At 39.7% G+C, this 20791-nt stretch overlaps 1 protein-coding gene across 2 annotated transcripts; it reads right to left on the minus strand.

The window, feature by feature from the left end:
* Positions 1-4630: 4630 nt before the first annotated feature.
* On the minus strand, positions 4631-16487 carry LOC126998627 (rab-like protein 6). Of its 2 annotated transcripts, none has more exons than XM_050860558.1 (14): positions 16341-16487; positions 14215-14446; positions 13344-13450; positions 12943-13035; positions 12691-12815; positions 12403-12543; positions 10202-10411; positions 9722-9873; positions 9253-9412; positions 8953-9119; positions 7601-7745; positions 6973-7481; positions 6356-6492; positions 4631-5977 (listed from the first exon to the last, which is right to left on the minus strand). In XM_050860558.1, the coding sequence occupies exons 2-14, from the start codon at positions 14342-14344 to the stop codon at positions 5798-5800; spliced, it is 2256 nt and encodes a 751-aa protein (XP_050716515.1). In that variant the 5' UTR covers positions 14345-14446; positions 16341-16487; the 3' UTR covers positions 4631-5797. The 2 variants fall into 2 exon arrangements, with proteins under 2 accessions (XP_050716515.1, XP_050716517.1); XM_050860560.1 differs by lacking the exon at positions 16341-16487 and adding an exon at positions 16200-16220.
* Positions 16488-20791: the final 4304 nt, after the last annotated feature.

A 20791-nucleotide genomic window follows, 5' to 3' on the forward strand; every position in this document is an offset into this window, starting at 1 on the left:
TGGAACACCCTCTCCCTCATGAGATGCAGTGCCAATGTTTCTCTCTTTTGATGCGATCTAGCAGACTTAAATAAAACTGCCAGAAATACTGTGGGTTTGGGAAATGGAAAATGAAAACTGACAGCCAAAATTTAGAAAATAAAAAGGATTAACCCAGTAGCAGCAGGGATCATGTTTCTTAAGGTCCCTCTAAGCGAGAAAAATGAGAAACAATCATCACTCACATAAACCATTTCATAATACATATCAAAGCATTTGTGATCAGTTTATGTATCATCTATTTTGGGGGGGTTATATCATGGCACAAATTTGGCCCGTCGCTGCTACACGGTAAAGCCACAAATTTGGCCCGTCGCTGCTACCAGGTTAAGCATAAAGGATTCAAGTCTAGCCTGCGAAGGGTAACATGAATGCACTGGGTTGAGATTCTGGTGATAAAATGGAGATATGCAATACAAGAGTGATAAAAGAACACAGAGAAATCTATTTTGACAAAAATTTGAAATGGTGGGAACAAGGAATGAGGGGAAACTCTTAAGCATCTTTTCATTTAGCCTGGAGACAAAAAGCAATGCCAACACCGTCACAGCTATCAGTACGTCAGCTTCTCTAGTCATGCTGAATTGAAACTGATGCCACCCTCACCACCCTCCTCTCAGCAACATGTGTGTTAGCAAGTAAAAAGCTCCAACACATGTCTTAGGGGTGCATGATATGGCGCATTCCTAACCTCAAGTTGCACATAATTTGGATGTCGCGATCGTTATGAAATTATCACAAAAGCAGATGTACCAACCTTACTCTCATACAGCACCCTCTTTAGTAGCATGGAAGAAAATAGTTATGCTTTATATATTATTATATATACACAGTAATCCCTCACTTTAACGAACACATTAAGGGGAAGGGGATGATATTATATCCAAAAATCTGCTATTTTTATGGACAAGATAATAGCTTCAGGGCAATAAACAAAAACAGAAAAGCATGCTAATCACTGTTCCTGCAAAAGCAAACAGGAGTGGTTAGTTTCAGATGGAGAGGTATCTTGATACTTCCTCCTTGAAAGAGTCTTATGCAGGAGGAAGTACAGACAAAGGAAGGCTGTTCCAGTGTTTACTAGTGAAAGGAATGAAGATGCCCGTCAACTTCTGCATAAAGGATTTGGATAGTATAGTGATGAGCTGAAGTATAAAAATGTGTGCATCAGGGCATGTAATTAGCAAGTTCAGAAGAGCAGTCAGCATGGAAATAACAATAGAAATTACAAAGAGAGACAACACTGCAGCAGACTTTGAGAGGTAGAAGACTGTCAGTAAGAGGAGAGGAATTGATGAGACAAAGAGCCTTTGACTCCACTTTGTCCAAAGGCTTGTATGTGTGGAGACCCCCCCATATGAGATGCATACACCATACAAGGGCAGACAAGGCCCCTGTATATATGGACAGGATTTAGGAGAGGAAAAAAATATGGGGGAGATCATACAGAACACATGACTTTGAGGAAGTGATTTAGCAAGAGAGGAAATGACAATTTCTGTTAAGATTTTGAGGTCAGGATAGCCCAAGAATGTTTAGTATGGAAGAAGGGGACAGCTGAGTGTTGGGGATAGTTGTTTGGAAGATTGTGTCGAGCAGACAAAAGTTGAAAATGGATACCAACTTTTTGCATATACATAACAACTTTGTTTGTTAAATGAGCTGAGAGTTTGCAATTTCTGACCATTTTCATATATAACAGTTTCTTCATTATTTTAGATGAAAGGTGAGGCACAGCAGGACGAGAGTGGAGGTGCTGAACCCAAAAAGTTCATTAAAGACAAAATTTGTTATATTGAGGTCCGTAAAAGCGAGGGTTTACTGTATATATATAATTCTAGACCTCACTTTTTTTTTAATCCATATATCTCCAGAAAACAGGGTGTCAACTCTTAAACAAAGTGATATGAGACAATGGATAACTTTCAACATGCTTACATCTCTCATGGAAAGACTTCCTCCTCCATGCAGCCCTAACCAATGGTCACATGTTCATCTTAACAGTAACAGCCTGATATTTATATGAAATCAAAACATACATGGTTCTAGACATCTAACCAAGACTAATTTTTAACACTTTAATGGAAGCCCATAAGCAAATAATAGTTTTCTTTTCTAAAGAATTTCACTGCACAAAAAGTGAATTCTTTGGTGTTTCCAGCTGATAGCATATTCCCAATCAAGTATTCAATGTTCTCAGTGTCAAAATTAATTACTTCATGAAACATGAAACTTATAAGTAGCTCAAAAGAAGGAATAATAATTCCTTATGGAGTTCTAAAAATATATCCTGGAAAGGAAGAAAGGCAAAATTAAGTACATAAAGCATTTATGAGGTCAACTGTACACACAAAGTTGCCATGACAGAAAATAACAAGAAATAGCTGAATGTTTCCAGAAGAACTACAAACAGAACAATTGAAACCAAAGCAAGAAGAGTTCATATCAAGTATGCAAATCAAAGCTTATAAAAATACCAAATGTCCTTCAAAGAGAACTAGATAGCAAAGCTTCAACATGTTTGCCCTATCACTGTGTCAGATACAACTTGCCTCCACCAAAGCCCAAATAATGCCTAAATCTTTACGATGCCACTGCGCACAACAGATGCCCACAGCTGGCTTATCAAAATCAGAGCATCATGGAAATTCACAACTATCCCCAGAGACCATATACAAGACTGTTATACCCTCCCAGCAGGTCTGAGAGAACCCAGAATTGTAATGATCCCAGTATTTTTTTTTTTTTTTTCATGACTGATTTGTGGGAATCAATTAAAACCACATCCACAGTTTGTGATCATATCCTGTGGCATGTAAAAAGCATACATAAATGGGATGTATAGTAGACACTCTCTTCAATAACTTGGGAAAACAATCATTTCTAAGAGAAGACACAATGCATACTTTCTGAAAATCTATTTGATGGGACTGCTGTGATAACAGTTGGCAGCATATCATTTTCTGTTTATAAAAAAAAACTCTACTGACTGTAATGAAATGGATTAAATTTCAAAACGAGTTCGCGAAAACAATTATGTATAATCTTAATAATTATTGTATTCCTTTAGAATATGTTATCATGTAAAATAATCTACTTATCATGTCTCATTACAGCTAAATCACAGATATCATTCAATTAAAGGAAATTACTTGGTACAAACAAGTAAACATGCATATATGTTATCAAAACACAATATCTATAATAATTTTGCTGAAATTCCAATTAAGAACAATTTTTACAAGCAGTAGTGTCAAGTTTAATGGAGCCAGTGCACCAATGTCATCCCACAGCTGTGTGGCCACTTATGCAAATAATGGCCTGGCACAAGCACACACAACACAGTCTGTGCCTGACTTGTGGCTCCTTCCCACAGCCTCCTGCAACCACGTGGGGAAAGTAAACACAAGAGAGAGAGCCGGGTTCAACAGGAAAACTTAAATTATTTCCTACAATTATTAGGTACCACAATTTTTAATGGATACCACAAATATTGGGAAGCTACTCTACAACAACACAACTGGAAGAAATGACATCATAAACAGTAACTGACATCACCACACGGATGAACACGTCACCAGTCAATCGGCATATGTGTACGCACAACTTTGCTTGCTGCTTCACCCACAAGCATGAAGAAACTCTAATTTAACCTTATATATGAATTTTAATTTGTACTTGTCAAAATAACACAACAATCAAATAAAAATTACTAATGATTATGAAATGAAATCATAAAAATGAAACTTACGTACTATAATGCACTTGTTACCAGACTAAAAACTTAGCAACATACCTAATGTTCCCCACAGCAAGACTGAGACATGGGATAACAAGCAGCACTTCTACGGGGCAAACTGTGACATCAAAAGTAAACAAATCTTGCATGATCCATTACTGATCAGTGTCACAGGTAACTTCCTGAGTAAGAGGAACTGGCTTACTTAAGAGTTCAGGGGATATTTCATGAAAATTATGGATAAAAATTTGTCACAATGTTGCAACCCAAAAATCAGCAAAGTTTTCTTTCCTATATGCATGAAATCTACTTAGAAGCCAGTAAATACCTGACGTCTGATTCGTGAACAATACTGAAAGAAGACACACTTTAAGTGGAATTGGAAGCTTTCAAAAACCATTTTACCTACTTACAAAAAATCCTTGGTGTCAGATAATCAATGATGACAAAATGATTGTCCTACATTTGTTCTTAAAGACAATTTGAGATACCTTGGAAGGAATATTTCTTGTCTGCAACCTAATGTCTGATGTCACCATGTCTCGGGTAAATGTGCCTTCCCTATCATGGCACCCAGTGCCTGTGGAGACCCTACACTTTGACACAGGCTCTTACAAATTACTGTAAGTACAAAACAATCTAGCATCAACAAGTTACATTTGATTAAATTATAAGATTTTTATGTAGGATGATACATACATACATACATACATACATATATATATATATATATATATATATATATATATATATATATATATATATATATATATATATATATATATATATATATATATATATATATATATATATATATATATATATATATATATATATATATATATATAAGAGACCCCAGAGCTTACAAATCTTGAACAAATGTTCTTATTTAAGTCATTTGTTTTTTCAAAATCATTTACTTTTAAATGAGGCATTTAGCCCAAACCAAAATAAATATGACAAATCCATTCCCTCTCCATTCCCAGTAAATAGGTTTATGTGAACCTCAAAGCAAGCAATGCAGTGAATCAAGAAGCTTCAATCACATGGTGCGAATAAAAAAGTAATTAGCCTGACATTACGCATAACACCCCACGATAATGTACGGTATTGATTATTTACTTATAAACATTTTGCATAAATGAAAACTTAAAAGCTTTCAGGTGTAACATTTATATGTAACAATGAAATCAAGCTTCAAAGACATTTTAAAAAGAACTTGATACAGCACTGGTGTTCCAACAGGCAAAATGTGACAAGTTTTGCCAGGCTGCCAGCACCAACACCAGCAGGATTTTTTTTGTCCACTTTTCTTTATACGTGATTGTAAACATAACTGCTTTAAACTTATGCCACTTACACCATACATTACTTCACTAAAAGACTCTGATATCTGCTGCTGCTTATCAGTTTCATAAAACCCAAAACTCTCACTTAGTCTTATCCATCTGATTATTTTCTTCAGTATTCAGCCAGCAACTCGTAAGAAACTGCTATGAAATAAATATTATTATATTATTGTCAAAAACGTTACGATTCCTACAGAAAAATCCACTTGGTTCTGCAGAATACAACAGGTGCAAAATGTTGAAGTGATGACATGAGTATGAAAAAAATTTTTGAAAAGTATTTGCCTTATAATTCTAGTACAGATTATGACACTATGATGCATCTTGAGAATTGGGAAATCTTGTGAGATTCCACAATGAACATGTGACTGGAGATGGACTGCTATAGTCTTGTCAGCATTAATCTGGTATAAGTTACATATTGCATATAAACTGTATTTTAAAGATATTAAATCAAACCTCATGAAAATTCTCAGGTCTGAACCTTTAAGACTATTTAACTAATCATGCTTTCAATAATGAAGATGAGGCAGGCTAAGGAGAGAAGAGCAGAAGACAATTCACTTAGTCTTTGATTAAGTTACTTACAAAACATTCACTCGGGGTAAAAACTCTCATTATGCACATACAAAATTTTTGGATTAGACGCCATGACCAAATAAAGGCAAGATTAGATGGCTTCATAGGCCTCGTCAAACTCTTTTTCAGGTGAACCGCTGAAGAACTCTTCCAAATCATCTTTATCCTTGTCTCTCTTCTTTTTCTTCTTCTTCTTCTCGCCTTCTTTTTCCTTCTCCTTATCTTTATCTTTACTTTTCTTCTTATGTTTTCTGACAGATTTATCATCATCCTGAAAGAAACAAAATACCACACTTATTTCTGTAAGAGTCAACAGGTACAAATATTCGCTATGAAGGGTTGGGGAAGGACGTGTCACTTAAGAAACAAAGAAAACAAGTCTATGTTCATTGGAGGCATTAAATAAGATTACGAATATCACAAGCAACAACATCATTATACATCCCAGCTCTACCTAATTTGGAAATATATTTTCACATCCTTATTATATATTCTTCTTATATATAAAAACTATTTCCTACTTTTTTTCAAGATATGAATGCTGGGCCACACCTCTAACCTCTAAAATTTTCTTTCTATGCATATGAAAATAAAAGATGTATCTTTCCTACTTTTATCCATGACAAGAATGCTGTGTCACATATCTAACCTTTTCCTTTTTCTCCTTATCTTTCCTTTTTTGCTTCTTCTTGCGCTCAGCAGACTCAAGAGGACTGTCACTCCTGGACGTGCTGCAGCTATGTGGACCCACCTTCTCCAGGACCTGGGAGCCCTCAGGCAGTGGACCTGTGCCAGTCACATATACAGCAATAATTATTCCTACTCTAGTGAGGACAGGAAAGAATAGCTGGAAAATAACAGAGAAGTTCATAACCAAGAGACTCATATAAGTGCAATTAAAGCAAGTAGGCAAATTCATTCATGTTCCATACTGGTCACTGTATCAATGCTGCCACACAGAAAACTATAAAAACAGCAGTCCCAATGGGGCCATGCAATGCTTTTGGAAACTCTCTAAAAACAGCAGGCCCGATGATAGCTATGCAATGCTTTTGGAACTAACCCTCTTTAGCTTATCTCTTTAATGCTATTTGTAATTTTATGTAATTGCACAGAAACGTATTAAAGTAATTCAATCTAAACTGGGTTTGATTTTGATTTTTATGAAGACAAAAATAAGTTATTTTGCATCAAAACCTAGGCCTGAAATAAAGGAATTCAACTCAAACAGACAAAGTTACTGGCATGAAGCAATGAGCATCTTACCTTCCTCAGCATCAGAATCCTCAAGGGCAACTCCCTCTGGCATCATGCTGGATGTAGAGACATAAGGGTTAACGATAGTGCTCTCCTCTGAATTCAGCCAGTCATCTAGGTGGTCCACTTTCTCGTCCCCCTCCTTCTCCTTCAGCCCACCCATGCTGCTTGGGGTCTTGGTCTGCTTCAAGCTAAATGGATCAGCATCAGACCCCAGGAAACTGGTCTGTTGACTCTGAACATCACTTTCAGAGGAACTTGTGACATTCAAGCTCTTTTTACTAGTTCTTATGACGTCTTCGCTATCCAAGCTGTCCAGATCCAAATCTGCTAAACCACAATGAACAAGTTTTGCACTGCCAGTAGTATTTCTTTCCTCACAATACCCAGACTCATCCTTACTCTCCTCCTCCTCCTCCTCAAGCCCCACACCCACCCCTGACCCCATCTGAAGGTCATCTGGGTCAAGATCAACTTGGAAGCCTGATACCATTGGATTTCCATCACACTCATCTTCACTGGAAAAAAGATAATTAAGTCTTTATTACCTCAATGAAAACATCAAAGAAATTCATAACTATATGACTAGCAGTTTCACAAAAATACCATCCAAGTGATTAAAATTTAAGTAAGGTACCTCTCTTCCTCAACCAGTACAGGTGATGATTCTTTAATAGATAATGAAGCCACATCATTCAGGAAAGACTGGTCCAGTCTGCCACCGTCAGGAACAAAGTCATCCACAGACACAGGTTCACCAGCGACTGCAACCCCATCTGGCACTGAGATACAGTAAAGAACAGACTGTACACCATCATCAGTGGAATATCTTCCATAGATAATCAGATGAAGAGGGTAAATTGAAAAAAATACATAAATGAACATATAAATGTTCAAATTTCAAATACCTACTATCAAATCATCTGGCATCTTATACACAATGTTAGATGCACCAGGTTTGGGAGGCACATCATGGGGGAATGTGGTGCAAGCCAGGATGTTTTAACTGAAGGCAAGTAGCAACTCTCCTAGTGGTAAATCCTGGCAAGCTTCATACATGAACAAGTATGTACATCATCTGATTGTGTCGATATCATGATAAAATACTGCTTCTGTGGAACATCTCAAACATCACATATAAATGTTGTTTTATGTAAGTTCATATCTCAGTCAATATTTCCTGTGAGGTGGGAGTAGAGAGGACAGTGAAAGCGGGAGTGGTGGCAGTGTGGTTTAAGTGGAGGGAGGTGGCTAGTTTACTTGTGAATCGTAGCATCCCTCTTAAGAGCAGAGCAGGGGTGTACCAAACGTATTAGATCAGTGATGTTGCATATAGCAGAAACATGGGCTCTAACTAGAAAATTGATGGAGGTATTGAGAGCAAGTGATTGCAGAATGCTGAGGTATATGGCAGGGATCAGGTGGCAAGACAGGGTGTCCAGTGCAGATGTAGCTAACAGATGTGGAGTAGAGGACCTGGAAACAGTGCTCAGAAAGGAAAGACTCCAATGGTTTGGATATGTGAAGAGAGCAGGGGAGGATACAGTGCTGGGAGTTTTGGAGAGATTAGAGGTAGAAGGAAGGAGACCAGTTGGAAGACATAGGAAAACGTGGAGAAGGTGTATACAGGAAGACTTGGCATTGATGGGATTGGATAAGCATCGGGCAGAAGACAGTAGAATGAAGGAGAGCCATAAAGTGTCCAACCGCTCAGGAAGAGTGAAAACGGACGTTAAACGAACTGATGATGATGATGATAAGTTACGGCAAATCATCAAAGTTTGCCTGAGGGCATGGCATTGCTTACACTGGTGATGATGATGGTCTTGATTATTTCATTCTGTCTCACACAATTCTTCCACTCCAGTTAACCAGTCACCAACTCACTCACAGTTCATTACCATTCCTTAATTGCACATCCAGTCTTCATGAAGCAGAGAGATATTGATATAATCCTGTCATGAATCAAGCTACAGGAGAGTTTCCTACCTAGAATTGTCTCCTTCGGTGGGTCCTGTTCTTTCCTGCTGAATATGCGAGACATAAAGCCAGTCTTTTCCTGGGTCTTCTCCGGGCTCTGGGCAGGCTTGGGTGCCTGAGTGGTGCCACCAGGAGTGGGACTGATGCTGCTGGAGGTGTTTGGGGTCACACTGGCACTAAAAATAAGCAAGTAAATATAAACACAGAGGATCTTCACTTCTGCAGCATATTTTGTCCATATTCAGTAAGAACTTAGGGCAGATGGAAGATCTAGATGTGGAATAGTACCTTCACCACCCTTCCCCTCACCTGGCAGTTGTAGAAGTGCTGGTCACCGGAGTGGTCCTGGGAGGCTGCTTGCTGGGGGAGGAGGTCTTGGGTGATGGGACCGTGGCAGGCGTGGGGCTGGGCTGAGTGCCAGGGGATGCTGATGACAGGCTGACTGGCATTGAGGTGGACCGTGGCACACCTGAAGACAAAACAATGATGCCAAAAAAGCCACCCATTTCACCATCACTTATGTTCAGTTGATGTAAAATGTATAGCTTTATCCTCCTCCTCCTTCTTATCCTACTTCTCATTCTCCTTCTTCTCCTCCTTCTCCTTCTTATCCTAATTCTTCTCATTCTCATTCTCCTCCTCTTAACCTTATTTCTTCCACATAAAGCATGAAAGGTGTACTTAGACTTAAACATCAAATCCAATATAATCAACATTTATCCCTGAAGTCTAGTCATTGAACCAAATACTTTGCTTGCATTAATAGTGTGTGACTCACCATTGATTGTGGGACTGACACTGCCTCCTGGTACCATGGCTGCACCCTGCATCTGAGTGAAGGGAACAGTGTTTATTGGCACCGCAGCTTGGGGCACAGGACCAAGAGAATCGGCCTTCTCCCTGCGCCTGTCAGTCAGTTGGCTCAGGAAGCTGCAACAGAGGTAGTTAGACAATACTAAATATGTAGGCTGTTCAGATCATGTTGAAATCATATATAACTGTAAGAAAAGCTAATAATAGATATGTAAATCATCTAACTTAATTAAATATCACATATATTCATGTTTTTATTGTGGTTTGTGTGTGTGTGTATTTACCTATTGTTCACCTAATTGTGATATAGAGGAAGCAAGCTACACTCATGGGGTCCTCTCTCCGAATCTGTGATCCCCAACCTACCCAGTAGAAGATATGAGGTGACTTTGATAATGTAAAAAATGGCCATGTAGGTAGACACAAAACAAATACAAGCACTTACATGTCATAGTCAGCATCATCACTCTCCTGATACACATCAAGCTCCTGCACTGTGGCTTCAATTTCAGCAGTGTTGGTTTCCAGCTGCCTCAGGAGTGTGACTCTCTGCAGCTGGAGGAATGGTAGATTGAAGAATTTGTGAAGCAGCTTCAAACCATACCCATTACGCATTGACGACTCTGTGTAACGGATGTCTGCAGCTCCCTCAGGCCTGGGGAGGCAATTGTAATCAGACATTTAATATGACAAAAAAAAAGTACAGCATGAGCATGGATTAAAGAAACAATCTCAATGCATAAGTCAGAAAAGGATACAAATGTCAGCCAGCATGAGGTCTGTTCTAAAAGGAACTGATGATATTATGTCTTCTTAGAAAGCGGTTGCTGCTGGAAAGCAAGAGTAAGGCCACGTGAAGTAGTAGACCTTACTGCACATGAAAGATTTTTTGAAGACTCGTCAGCTGAGGCAGTCACTGCCAGGCAGCCGGTAAAAATGGCTGTGTAGCCTGTGATCGTTGTATTTTCGGTAAATGTCCAGAGAGTTGCCCATCTCACTGCGGTACTTCTCACCCTAACCATGGGTTAGATCTCATAATTCTATGCATTTTGAACCCCATATATATGCCTCGCAAATTGATAGAATCGCTGCTAGCGATTTTTGAAAAGTTAGTGAGTTTTTTGAGGCCGCCTCGGGGCGTCACGGTGGGGGGAACTGGGATACTTTGTTACCCCGCCTCCAAAATACGATATTACGCCTCCATATTGTACTTAAGGACACACACCTCTACCTAATACTATACCCGGCCCAAACCTTCACAAAAGCCTTTGGGTAAAGGTGCGTGTTCTAAAAAAAAAATAACCATGCATGGTGGAGCCATTAGCCCACGCATGTGAGACAGGTCCACCACACGTGTTTTTTTTTTTTAGAACACGCACCTCTACCTAATACTATACCCGGCCCAAACCTTCACAAAAGGTCTCACATGCGTGGGCTAATGGCTAACTAAGCGTACCAACACTAACCTAGCGTTCCCCCGCTAACCGGATCGTTGGCAACGCTGCTCACATCGCAATGGCGTCGCCATGTAAACACAGCCCGCGTATGTATAACATGCCTTTTCACTACCTTTACCACTTTTTCATTACTTTTAAGTTTTTCCGCTATCATATTATGGTTAAGGGACATGTATTTCGTCCAATTAAGTACAATATGGAGGGGTAATATCGTATTTTGGAGGCGCGGAGTGATTTTCAATAATTAACAAAACACTAACTTTTCAAAAATCGGTAGCAGCGATTCTATCAATTTGCGAGGCATATATATGGGGTTCAAAATGCATAGAATTATGAGATCTAACCCATGGTTAGGGTGAGAAGTACCGCAGTGAGATGGGCAACTCTCTGGACATTTACCGTATTTTCAACTTGAGTGCAATGATGTAACACATGCCTAAGGTGATCCTAACTTCCTGAAGAGTGAAGACTGATCACTGATGATGAGTAGTGTGTGCAGGGTAGCTAAATTGCCAGAAACATTGAGCCCAGAAACTCTCCATGGCAAATCTTGGGATTTTCTGGGAATAACTGGGAACCTTCTTATCATACAATGTGTATCCAATTATTTATAAGAATTTATCTCAGCTGAGTACAAAATTTACATATTTCATAGATATTAGTTGCTTAACTTAAGGATAATGATTATATTTCTATCATATTCCATATATAAAACAAGAAAAATTTTTGTTAACATGTACAAATCATAATTGTTAAGACAGGACTGATAGCACAAGAAATAATACATGGCGCTTCTGTTAGCACAGCATTTCTTCACTTGGAGTGCTGACATCCATGGAGGTGCTGAAATACACTTTAGGAGGAGCTGGAAAAGTCTTCTAGTATGTGCATTATAACAGGTTATATACTGCACTATTCGAAAGCACTACACATACCAGTATAGCTCAAAATGCCTCTGTTCCCAGCAGTAATACATATGAATGTTATTGTTTTTTTATTATGTACTTTCTTATTTTGCATGTTTTAACCTTTCCATTTAGTTTAGAAGTCATTCTTCATCCTTACCAACTAAAATATGCTAGTGATGTTTTCTTGATCCAACATGTTAAAAAATGCTCTCACACTATCTGAAAATAATAGAAGCATTTGCTAACATGGCTGGCAAGTATCCTGAATAACAAACTCTTACCTCTCCAAGCTCTCCACAAAGAATCGAACATCATCCTCAGACACAACCCTGTGGTGGCCCATGTCGCGGTGGTTGGCCAGCACCAACACGGGAATGTGGCTCGGCACGTTGACTATCTCCCGACGCACATAGTCGAAGGTCCTGCATGACATGGCCCAGCGCAGCAATACCGAGGAAAGAGAGCAGTCAGTCACTTAGAGATCTTGAGAGCACCATTAGATTGTAAAGCTCAATACAGTAATAAATATATGGCTAAACTTGATATCATTATGATTATATACCCCTTACCAGTTTTTGGTCATGTCCAGCATAAGGATGACACCATTAGTTCCTTTATACACATCAAGAAATTCTGCATCCAAGGCAGGCTCCTCAAACTCAAGGCTGCTGTTGTCCAGCTTGAGGCCTTCAATCTGGGGAATATGGTGTGAAAAGTTTATAGTTTCCAAGCCTTGACCAATGCAAACCTTCAACAGCTATATGATAAAAAATAAATATACTCAACAGTACGTCATAATGAGGCAAAAAACAGACTTGTACCTTTTTCTTTTTCTTTCCTTTGTCGACAACATCCCAAACCTCCACCTTGACAACATCATCAGTGGCCTTGTAGCTCCACTGTATGCTGGCCACCTGATGAAAGGCAAAACATTACATTATAATGGGAATACATAAACCACTAGATGACTCAGTCATGACAGCTGACACATTGCCCAATCAATTTATATTGCACAAAAACTAATTTTGTATATACTAGTATAATTATTAACGTTCTCTATACAAAAAATAAGATATTCCAACTTTAAAAAAATAGTCCAATAAATATTAGGCTCCTATATCAAAATCATAAAAAATCGTACCTATTCAATAACGGTAATGTTTTACTGTATAGCTTAATGGAACAAGAGGTAAAACAACACTTCAAAACAATGTCTTCCAACCTGAATCTCCTCTGTGGGAATGTACTCCTCATGGAAAGGCTGACCTTGAAGGCGGCGGAAGAGGCATGACTTCCCCACGTTGCGGTCCCCCCTGATAACTATTTTCACTGTTGGTGAGGACAAAAAACTATGGCATACAAGAAGTAACATACCGTAAAGGTTAAGAGCATAAGTCTACTTAAATTCTGTGCATCATGACTGTCCAGTTCATAGGGTTACCATACTACTGCATGATATTGTAAAGTATGTAACAACCAATGTATTATGATGATCAAATATGCTTGACAATATATATGTAATAAAACTTCTTAAGCAAACTTCAAAGGCAATAAAATATTTCTCACATATCTTACATAGTATTGTCATTAGATTCATCATATAAAAATTTCAAAACTAAAAAAAATGCTAAAAAAAAAAAAATTAAATAAAAAAAGATCTATATAAGGCTTGGAATGGATAGGGTGGCTGAAAAGGGGCTTGCTTGGGGTGTCTGTCAGGGGTAGAGGCAGCAAGTGAGTGAAGCGAGACACTCCCAGGCATATGCTCCCCATTAGTAGCAGATTATACCACCTCTTCAAGTCAAATAACTTCATATACCTCCTATGAATACTTGACAAACTTAAAATTAATTGTAAGCCCCCAGTGCCTAGCTCAAACATTTCCTCATAATAGCACAAGATCCCACCTAGAGATTGATTACATTGAATGGTGCTACACACACACACACACACACACATTGAGACTCAGATATGGGACCACACAAGCATACTTCACCTCCTGTATATCACAACTAGGTAAACACACACACACATACACACACCATGGATTACTGGCTTTACAATACTATCATACATTATAAAACCAAACTCACTGTTGTACTGAACCCCTCGGGCGAAGCGTCGCTGAAGAGAGGCTGCCATAGCCTGCATTCCTGGGGGAGAGGTGGTGCTTCCGGGGCCCCCCTCCCCCCTCCCCGTCAACTTGCGCAGGGCAGAAAACATCTTGACCCCTTGGCTGCTCACAGGTCCAGCCTCACAAATATGTAATTACTAGTTTGACCTTCTCTGGGATCATCATATGCTCATTTCTTCTGTAAGCAGGACCTGGCAGGAATATATGCATGAAAATAAACTTTAAGGCTTAAATTCCTACCACTTTTCAAAACATATTAGCTCATAGTTTTTAAATGGCTATTATGTACACTACCTGAATATATATATATGGGGTCTAAGTCATCATTTAAGGGGGGCCAGGTTATTGTTTTATGGCGACCTAAGTTACTATTTTTGCTAAACAAATTAATCAGATTTTATTAGATAATGAACTGGGAGCACAACAAATTATGATTATACCCCCACAACAAAGCCTAATCAACATTACCCTATCATAAACACACACACACAGACACAGATTGCCTAATGTGACAAATGGTAATACCTCTAGCATCCGTTCTGAGTCTAGGATATACACTCTAGACATGAATCTACAGAATAAATTTAGAATTGTGTCCATCTCACTTTGGTGTTTGACAGTGTGTTCTTCTGATGCATTTATACAAGCTACTCATCAAGCTGACAACTTTCTGTCACAAATCACTTTTCTCTTTATATGAATTATTTCTTTGTGATGTTATTTCAGGCAAGTGGCTGCCATTATGCCTTAACAAAGAAGTTAACTGCGTCGTTACAACCAGCAAGGTTAAATCACTAATGTTAAGGCAATAAGTCATTAATTCAATGGCACTGAGTTACTAATTCAGAGGTGACAGTTACTAATTTTGCTGTGACAAGATACAACTATATCTAGGTAGCCTACATGGGCTGGTAGTTTTTTTATAGTTCAGGTGAGGTGAAGAGGGAGTGAGAATTAAAAGAGGTAGTATCTGATAGAAATGGATATCCAGTCACTAAGAAACAAGCCAAAATAACAATACTATACAATTACACCCAATTCATGTGGCATGACATACCAACACAGAACTACGCTACATTTTCTCAACTTAGGAGAAGCCCACAACAAACTAGCAGACAGTAAACTATCACTGATAAAATAGTATGGTAACTTTTTGCCACTAAGGACAGTAAGCTACCAACGCTAAAACCTACTGCCGCTTCGGTGAGTTATTCAAAACTCATAAACGAGCAACTTATGGTGAAGGTTACCAGATCTGAGAAAGGAACAACACTGGATAGGAGAAAGGAACAACACTGGATATGAAACACTGAATACGAGAAAACAACAACACTGAATATGAGAAAACAACAACACTGGATATGAGAAAGGAACAACACTGGATATGAAACACTGAATATGAGAAAACAACAACACTGGATATGAGAAAAGAAAAACACCGGATATGAAACACTGAATATGAGAAAACAACAACACTGGATATGAGAAAAGAAAAACACTGGATGAAACACTGAATATGAGAAAACAAAAACACTGGATATGAGAAAACAACAACACTGGATATGAAACACTGAATATGGGAAAACAACAACACTGGATATGAGAAAAGAAAAACACCAGATATGAAACACTGAATATGAGAAAACAAAAACACTGGATATGAGAAAAGAACAACACTGGATATGAAACACTGAATATGGGAAAACAACAACACTGGATATGAGAAAAGAACAACACTGGATATGAAACACTGAATATGAGAAAACAACAACACTGGATATGAGAAAAGAAAAACACCGGATATGAAACACTGAATATGGGAAAACAACAACACTGAATATGAGAAAACAACAACACTGGATATGAGAAAAGAGCAACACTGGATATGAGAAAAGAACAACATGAACCACTGGATATGAGTTGGGGGAATTCCCGAAGCAAAACCTTTTCCTTCTTGTTCCCTTGTCCCGCGGCCCTCGTCACTCCACCTTGACTCTGGCACTGCAGGGCGTGTGTGCCGCTCCTCTGAGGGCTCAGCACGCCTACACGCCCACACCACACAGGCACAGGCCACACAGTACTCACCGAGGCCACATATGTCCCGCAACAGCTGACTTTGTTGACGGTCCGATTTGGTCTTGGTCTTGGGTGCCGCGCCTTTGTATCGGTCTTACTTGTAAAGAAAATAGTATGAAAAAAAGATGCCGTCCCCTGCACACAGCCATCACTCGCCTGAGGGTTGGACACACACGCCTCAATGTCCACCGGCACAGACTGAACATAATCCAGGACCCACACTGTCCATGGTGCCCCACCCAGCCAGCAGAACACTTACTGCTCCACTGCCCAAGATTCCACTCCCTCCACACCAGCCTCACGGCATCCCTAACCAGACTCAACATCCACAGGCCAACTCTAGAGGACCTGCTGGGCAGCGACACCCTCAGCCCCAACACTGCCTTCAAAGCTCTCAAGTGTACACAGACCTTCCTACAGATGTCTGGACAGCTTGACAGAATCTATAGCCCCTACCAAGGGACCCATCTTCACTACAACCACAGCAGCAAGTAACCTGTACTGCCGGGGGTTTAAAGGCCGTGGTCCCATGGCCTAACCAGCCCCCTAAAACACTGAAAAAGAAGAAAAAAAGATATGATAAGAACATAAGAACTTCCACGATAAGTGTTCCGGGGAAGGCATTCATTTTGACTCTGTACCATGCAAGAAGAGTTTTTAATTCTATTCCCTGTATCTCCATCTTTCTCATTCTTACCACACACACACACACACACACACACACACACACACACACACACACACACACACCATAATTAAGTCCTGTAGTTGCCTTTTTTTACGATCTCCGGTTTCCTCCTCCTCCTCCTCCCCTAACCCAAAGCCACCATCTAAGAGATCATCAAGTTACATCTTCTTATACTATTATCCCTAGCGGCGTCGAGGGTTGGCTTGGCGTTGTCTACAAGTCTGCGTGGCGTGTACACCATCGTTCCACAACTTTTGTTTTTCTTCCTCTACTTTGCCTCACGTATATTATCTGTTTTCCTCTTCATCTTTTTCCTCCACCTGGGTCATGAAGGCTTTGCTGATGGTGTGTTCTTCTTTCATAATCATCGTGGGTACATATCATCTATTTATAACGTGAGTATTAAATTGGTTTTGTTTTAGTGCAATCGACCTTACCCTTTGATAAGCTTGGTTCTCCGGGCTTCTTTCTTTTTTTTCTTTTCTTTTTTTTACAGCAAGGGAGGCCAAAAAGGGGGACAAATAAAAGTCTTCTCACCAACCACGGAACAATTATTTTCCCTCATTCATGTCTCATATATTCCCTCAGTGTGATCCTCATGACTCACCTCAATAATCTTACCTCGCTCCAGCTTTCCCGTCACGCTCTCCCTCCCCTCCCTTCCCCAATCCTTAGCTATATGTCTTCGCCGCCCCGTATATCATTACCGACTGGTCACGCCGCAATCCCATAAATCTTTGCTCCTACTAGTGTTTTGGTCCTTCTATGGCATACAACTCTAGCATAAGACTACTGGTCACATTCATTATCCTACTTCTATAGTCGTTTTTCTATTTTTTTCACTTCGTATGTCATGTTTTTTTCCTTGTTACGATCCTTCATGACTCACTTCAACATCTTCACTTCACTATTCATTAATCTATTGTCCTTTTTTTAACTCCGTATGTCTTAGTGTTCCTCGGTAAGATCCCTATGACTCACTTCAACACCCTTCACCTTACTATTCACACATCTATGGGTTTTTTTCCACTATCTATGTCATAATATTCCTGTAAGATCTACATGGCTCACTTCAACAGTCTTATCTTCACTTCTCATTCGTTACGTATCACATTCAGCTTTGTTTTTCCCACATCACATACGTACACTCGACTCTGGTTCCCCATTTCACTCCATATTTTCCCTGAGTGCATGAGATCACTACTTCTTCTCTCTTTCTTTTTTTTTTTACAGGAATGGTGGCAGCTCAAGGGCTAAAAAAAAGAGTGAATAAAAAAAGTCCCCAACGGCGCTGCTCCTGCAAATCGTTTTCAATAGAAGAATTCACGACAGAGAGGCCGGAGCAAGGAGACTATAGTAATATATATCGTCTTCTTAGGCCAGAGTCATTTGGTGAGGTGTCTTGATATGGCCGTGTCTGCCCTTCATCTCACTCCACTTTAAGCTGCGTGTTCCTCCTCCTTTCTCAGTGTCTATACATCTTCGTCTCGTTTATCATCGCTGGTCTCGCCGCGGCCCCATAAATCATTGCTTCCAGTCTTCTTGGTCTCCCCTTATCGCATGCAACCTTGAGACTGCTCGCCACATTCGTCATCCACCTTGTAGCCATTCCCAACATCCCCGATCCCTACCTCACGTTCCCCTAACCCTGCTGGTATTAAAGATGAGTGTTCAGATTTCCCCTTCTTGCTTTCCTTCATCTTTTTGTCATATCTTGAACCTGTATGACTTTATTTTCTTTCCCCTCGGTACTCATCGTCACCTCTGAATTATCTTTTAAGTCTCATTCTCTTCCCTGTCTTGCTCTACATCACCTTCTATATTATATCTTGAACCTGTATTACTTCATTTTCTTGTCTCGCGCTAATCGTCATGGACACTCTCAATTCTCAACCTCTTTATTTTCTTTCCCTTCGCTGTTCATCGTCAACTCTGAATTCCCTTTAAGTCTCATTCTCTTTCCCGTCTCTCTCTACGTCACCTTCTATTATATCCCGAACCTATACTGCTTCATCTTCTTTCCCCTTGCTGCTCATCGTCACCTCTCGCTTCTCTTCATTCTCAACCTCCTCCTCATTGTAAGACCGTCGGGACTGAAGGCGAATATATTAATCTCCTTTCCTCCTCTATTTCATTTCCTCTTCCCTCTCCAACGTGCCTGACCTCATCCTTCACCTCGCTGCTCCCCGTCACATCTGGATTCTCCGTGTTTATTTTAGTCGGCCCTTCCCGCTGTGGACTCTCTCTCCTGTCCCCATCGTCGTCAAAGTGAGTGATGGGTTTATTAATTGCACACCAAAAATATATGTAACAGCAAAAATAATAAGGGAGGTGCTTGCCATCCCAACACCCAAGCAAAATAGAAAGGCAAGGAGGTTGTATAAAAGTATAAAAAAAATAATAATAATGCAAATTCAGTCCTAGGAATTACTGAGAAAATCCAGGGTAGGGTTTGTCAGAATTACGAACGTGTATCCTCGCGCTCTTGGGATCTAATATAGGCTATTCACTCTCGCCATATCTTTTGCCTATCATTTATCAACACCATTTTATCATCCTTGAATAGCATCTGACACTGTTTTCCATCCTCGACCCCTAGCCTCAGTACCCTCGGAGCAACGACAAAGGAGAGGGATAAATGTCACTATATATCTGGTGGTGCCCAATTTCTTCCTCTCTGCCGTTATGTAAAGAGAAGGAACGCTGTGTAAGTATTAGTAAGGGGTATTTAAAGGACTGGGGAAGAAGTGGGGAAATAAAAAAAAGGATTATAAAAGGCATAGGTCAGTATTCTTAGACGCTTTAGCTATTTCCAAAGGTCAATAAGGAGATCAATTGCGTTCCAATGAGTATATTTTTTTTACATCAGAGGGCACGGCTCAAGGGCAACAAAAAGGGTACAAAAAAGCCCGCTTCTCGCCGCTCCCATATATGTTATAGGTTCATGGTACAAAAGAATGATCGAACTACCAGAGGAGTCATAAAACTACATCTGAAAATGCCCAAAACTCCAACGAAACCCTTGTCAAATGTGTGTGTGTTTGGGCTCCGAAATGTTGACTAATATAGCCCATAGAACCAAGCCAAAAAAGTTAAGTCAAAGGTTGGAGATTAGTATATATCCTTAGCGTATAACCATCGCCATCTAGTGCTATTTTTCCGCTATACCTTTCCTCATAAACAACGGTATACACTCTCCCTCTTGCTACCTTATAATGTGAGGTCTCCATCAGTATCAATTATTATTTTTTGGCTATACCTTTCCTCACAAACAACGGTACACACTCTCCCTCTTGCTACCTTATAATGTGAAGTCTCCATCAGTATCAATTAATTTTTTTTGCTATGCCTTTCCTCACAAACAACGGTATACACTCTCCCTCTTGCTACCTTATAATGTGACTTCTCCTCCGTCAGTATCGTTCCTTATTTTTCTTGGGTTTACGCTGATGCAGGATGGAAACTAACAAGATACACGACTCCACCGCTACGCAAGATATCGGGTTAGCGAACACACATTTTCTCTCGCTATCTTGTCATGTGGCTTCTCAAAATGAATCTCCTCTTTCTTATTAGAGATGCAGACTGGGAGCTAATAAGACATCCGATCCTATTAAACAACCCATCGAGTTAGGAAGTACAGCCAAGTCCATCAATTAAAGAGTATTTCCATCCCTGTATCGTTATATCACTTTTCGCCTCACAGTATGGCTCTCAAGATTCTCGCTATCAGGGTCATATTTTGAAACATTTCGTCGCTCCAGCACACGCA

Source organism: Eriocheir sinensis, chromosome 14 (assembly GCF_024679095.1).
Source record: "Eriocheir sinensis breed Jianghai 21 chromosome 14, ASM2467909v1, whole genome shotgun sequence".
Classification (NCBI taxonomy): domain Eukaryota; kingdom Metazoa; phylum Arthropoda; class Malacostraca; order Decapoda; family Varunidae; genus Eriocheir; species Eriocheir sinensis.